General features: G+C 55.1%; 1 protein-coding gene across 4 annotated transcripts in view; it reads left to right on the forward strand.

Annotated features, from left to right (window-relative positions):
• SOX13 (SRY (sex determining region Y)-box 13) overlaps positions 1-4,730 on the forward strand; it is a 13,284-nt gene that overhangs the window by 1,929 nt on the left and 6,625 nt on the right. For 2 of the 4 annotated variants that reach the window (XM_008577351.1, XM_008577354.1), the window contains exons 2-6: positions 743-854; positions 938-1,024; positions 2,271-2,446; positions 2,866-2,934; positions 3,343-3,457. In XM_008577351.1, coding sequence (XP_008575573.1) covers positions 743-854; positions 938-1,024; positions 2,271-2,446; positions 2,866-2,934; positions 3,343-3,457 — 559 coding nt within the window. The remainder of the gene's footprint in view (positions 1-742; positions 855-937; positions 1,025-2,270; positions 2,447-2,865; positions 2,935-3,342; positions 3,458-4,730) is intronic. The other 2 variants (XM_008577352.1, XM_008577353.1) reach the window with 2 other exon arrangements.

The raw sequence follows: 4,730 nt of genomic DNA on the forward strand, positions 1-4,730 counted from the left end.
GAGGAGTAGGGCTTTCAAGCCAGGCCTTAAAGGATATGGAGGGCTTGGATGAGAACCGGAGTGAGGGGAGAGTTTCTTAAGCAGGGATGGGGTGGGGGCCCTGTGAGTACCCAGCCTAGCTAAGCAGTGGGTGTATGCAAGGGAGGAATAATTCATAGCTGGCTTTGGTCCCTGACTCTGCAGAGGCAAACCTCATTCACACGCATTAGCTCCCTTGATCCCAGCAGCAATCCTGTGACAGGGGAGGCATTAGTATTTCCATTTTCAGAAGAGGGAAGTCAGGTTCAGAGAAGTTCAAGGACTCGTGTGGGATCAAGCACCTATGAGTTACCAAACCCAGGTCTTTTGTCTTCAAATCCTTTGTCTAATCTCTCTCTCTCTCTCTCTCTCTCTCTCTCTCTCTCTCTCTCTTTCTCTCTCTCCCCGCCCCCCTTTTCTTTTTGGGTGGATGGCTGGCCAGTACAGGGATCGAACTCTGGACTTAGTGTTATCAGCACCACTCTAACCAACTGAGCTAACTGGCCAGCCCCCATCTTCAAATCTTCTGTTCTTTTCACTATATCAAGTAAAGTGCGAGCAAAGGTTGGGAAGTGGGGGGACAAAGGGCCCTGCTGGGGAGCAGTAGGGCTTAGGCAGAGTCTGGGGTTCTCTCAGGGTGGACATCTCTAGGGTGCCCAGTCCTCCCTGCAGTCTGTCCCCCCTTCTCTTGGGGGTGACAGTGACGTTTCAGTGTGCCTTGCAGGACTGTAGTTCTCCAGAGAGCAATGGGTCCCCGGAACCCAAGAGACCAGGAGCCTCTGAGGCCTCTTCTGGAAGCCAGGAGAAGCTGGACTTCAACCGAAATTTAAAAGAAGGTGAGATGTCTGCCGGGTTAGGGGAGGGGCCTGGGTGGGCGGGTGTCAGGGCAGATCCTCCTCATCCCTTCGGTGTCTTCCAGTTGTGCCGGCCATTGAGAAGCTGCTGTCCAGTGACTGGAAGGAGAAATTTCTGGGAAGGAACTCTATGGAAACCAAAGATGTCAAAGGTAAAGGCCTGTGGTGGCGGCAGGGGAGGGACATTTGAACCCACTTCCCCTGCCCCTGGCCTGGCCATGCGGTCTGGGTTTGCAGGGCAGTTCTTGGTTTTTTGTCTGTGTTTTGGTTTTATGTTTTACAGCTGGTGAGGGGATCGAAACACTTGACCTTGGTGTTACCCGCACCACACTCTCCCAAGGGAGCCAACCAGCCAGCTTTGTAGGGCAGTGCTGGGGGTTCTTAGTCTGCTCATCTCTGTCCTGTGTCACTTGGCTTCTGCCTGGCCCTAGGGGTCATCACCATCCCTTACCTGGGGAGGCCCAAGCATTAGGTCTGGCTCATCCCCGTGCAGGAGAGGCGTGGCGGGAATCAAATCACATGAGCATGCATTTGGGCTCTTACCAGGGACCCTTGTGACTTTAGATGTGTCGTTGCCACTTCCTAGGTCTAACTATAAAATGAGCAGAAAGTTCTTTTCATGGCTGATAGTTAATTCTAGGCCACCAGCACCTCACTAAGGGAATGAGAAGGGCATATTAAAAGGCTGCTGCTGGGGTCCCCTGGAGTGATGGTTTTTCCACCCACAGAGGGAGCTTTAAAACAAACAATGCAGATGCCCAGGCTCCACCCACGCCTACTGAATGAGAGCCCCAGGTGATGGGGGCCTGTGCTTCCCGAGTGGTCCTTGATGCAAACAGCCTGCACCCTGGCACTTAGAAGAAGCTGCTGTATTGGACATTAGCTAAGTTAGAGGGCAGGGAATTGCTGACATTTGCTGGTTGAGAACCATGTGTCGGACCCTGGACGAAGCTTTACACATGTCAGCTCGTTCAGCCCTCACAGTAACCCTGTGAAGTGACTATCACTGTGCCCATTTATGATTAAAAAACTATAGAGTGCAGAGAAGTTGGTAGTTTGCCTACAGCTCACAGGCAAGATGGTCTGAAATGGGACCTCCCTTGCTCCAAAGCCTGGGCATGTCCCACTGGACCCCTTCCATGAGACGGTTGGTTGTCCACCATGATCCTGCGTCACCGGGCACTTGAGGACGTCTGACAGAATTTCTAGGCCGGCTAGTTGTCAGGTAGCAAGATGAGGAGCCCCTCCAGGACAAGGATCGTGTCTCGTCACTTCGGTCACTCAGCCCCTAACAGGGGCCTGGGACAGAGCAGTTGCTCAGTAAATATCAGACGGACGGGCGGATGGATGGACAGTGAGCAAATGCACAGTCTCAGTGTCGGCCGTTCCACCCTGGAGCAGGGACCCAGGAGAGCCTGGCAGAGAAGGAGCTCCAGCTTCTGGTCATGATCCACCAGCTGTCCACCCTGCGGGACCAGCTGCTGACAGCCCACTCGGAGCAGAAGAACATGGCTGCCATGCTGTTCGAGAAGCAGCAGCAGCAGATGGAGCTGGCCCGGCAGCAGCAGGAGCAGGTAGGCGTGGGGTCTGGCTGTCTCTCTGGGGGAGGGGGCCTCTCAGGGCCAGAGAGGGGCACCTTCAGGCCTGGCCTAGCTGGGGCAGGCTGAGGCCTGAGGGAGTTTGGGGGCAGGACCTGGGGCAGGAGCTGTGCGATTCCCACCTCTTGCTGAGTCAGAAGCCCTTGTGGGGGCATCTGGGGTGGGAGGCGCTAAAGGGACTTGCTTCCTGCCCAGCTCCATCCCTGGCCCCTGCGAAAGGAAGATCTTTCTGAGGGCTGACTGTCCTACTGCTTCTCCACCCGCCTCTGTCCTCTAGTTTGGTGTGCCCCAGTGTGAATGGCAGTGTGTGTGGTGAGGGATGGGACAGGCCCTGTGGGAGGAGGGGCACAGGGCTAATGGCCGTGACCCCCTTCACCAACTCTTTCCCTCTCCAGATTGCTAAGCAGCAGCAACAGCTAATCCAGCAGCAGCATAAGATCAACCTCCTCCAGCAGCAGATACAGGTAAAGAGGGGAGACCTGGGTATGCAGAGCAGGAGGGGAGAGGGCTGACACCAGCCTGGAGAGGTGCTGGGGACAGGGGATATGGATCAAGCTAAAGCTGCCCAGAGCAGAAGCACTTCAGCCTGACCCTTGGGAGGGGGCTCTAATTTCTGCTGTTGTCTCCTGCCTGTCTTCTTTCCCTGTTTTAACGGAGGGGCCCAGAATGTCCTCCACCCCAGCTGAGACTTGGGGACAGGTAGACAGGGGCCCATGGAAGTGGCATGGGGCCAGATGGATCCTCTTGCAGACTGTCCCTGCTCTATGCCCTGTGCCTCTCATCCATGGGTCCACCCTCTGTGTCCTGGGCTGACCACAGCTGGGTAGCTCTTTGGACCCCTGGGGACTCACACAGAGTTTCTTTGCCTTCAGCAGGTCAACATGCCTTATGTCATGATCCCAGCCTTCCCTCCAAGCCACCCTCCTCTGCCTGTCACCCCTGACTCCCAACTGGCTTTGCCCATTCAGCCCATCCCCTGCAAACCAGGTGAGTGTGGGAGGAGAGTCTCTGCTACTGAGGCTGGCTTGTCCCGAGGCCAGGGAAGGGGTCTGGAACTGCTGTCATCCACCACGTTGCCATGTGGCCTTTCCGATCTGTCCAGTGAAAGAATAACCCCTTCTTTCTGAACTTCACTGGGAGAATGGAAAGAAATTGCACATTGAAAACCATCAAGCACTTTCCAGATGTAAGATGACGTAGCAATCTAGGTCTAACGTCCCCTGCTCCACTGTGCTGGCATGTTAATATGTTGAATATTAGCTAGGTTTATACATCTCCCAAATTCCAGCAGCCACTGTTCCTGCCTCCACACTCCTGTCCCTGTCCTGAGCCTGCCTCGCCTGCCTTCTGCCCCGTCACTGAAGTTCAGCAAACAGACTGACCGTGTGTCAGGCACCTTGCAGTTGTCAGGGAGCCATGGGGTGATAAAATATGAACATTGAGCTCAAGGAATTTACAGTCTGGGGAGGGAGAAAGAGGAGGATACCAGTAACTGGGAGGTCTGGGAAGGCTTCTGAAGGAGGTGGCGTTGGAGTAGGTCCTGGAAGGATGGGTTGGACATGGGCGGGTGCAGTGGGAGCTGAGTGTGATCAGGGAAGGGTGATCAGGCAGAGGCCCTGGATTCTGAGGCTGTGAAGGGGTGTCAGAGTTGAGGGGGGTGTGGGATATCACTGGGGAGGGCATTCGGGGCCAGAGCATGGAGTCTGGAATTTATTTTGTAGGACATGGGGTGCACTGAACATTTGAGTAGCAGACGTGTTGTCTCTGGCTGTGGGTGAGAGGGAACGGAGGGGAGACCCGGTAGGGGGCTGTTGAGATAATTCTAGTGATAGGGGATGACACCTGAACTAGGATAGTGACAGTGGGGATGGAGTCAGAGATGGAGTTATTGGGCTGTGGGGACAGGGCAGAAGTGCTGCCCACAGTTGGCCCAGGAGGATGAACAGCTTTAAAGTCGACTCCTTCTGCCCACAGCCCCCCACCCCCAATCCTGTTCTACAAGCGAGAAAGAGAGAGCAGGGGAGCTCCACTGGGCCCACCCTTGTGGCTGTAGGCTGTGGGCAGGTGTTCACCAGTCAGCCCCACTGACTGCTCCTGCCTGGCTTGTACCAGGCCCGTAGGTAGGGCAGGGCAAAGGGGGAACACAAAGGACTGAAAAAGTCAGGCCCTGTCCGTCCATTCAGGCTGCTATAACAAAATACCACGAACTGGGTGGCTTTCAAACAACAGACATTTATTGCTCACTGTTCTTGAGGCTGGG

Source organism: Galeopterus variegatus, unplaced genomic scaffold (genome assembly GCF_000696425.1).
Source record: "Galeopterus variegatus unplaced genomic scaffold, G_variegatus-3.0.2 Scaffold1498, whole genome shotgun sequence".
NCBI classification, from domain to species: Eukaryota; Metazoa; Chordata; class Mammalia; order Dermoptera; family Cynocephalidae; genus Galeopterus; species Galeopterus variegatus.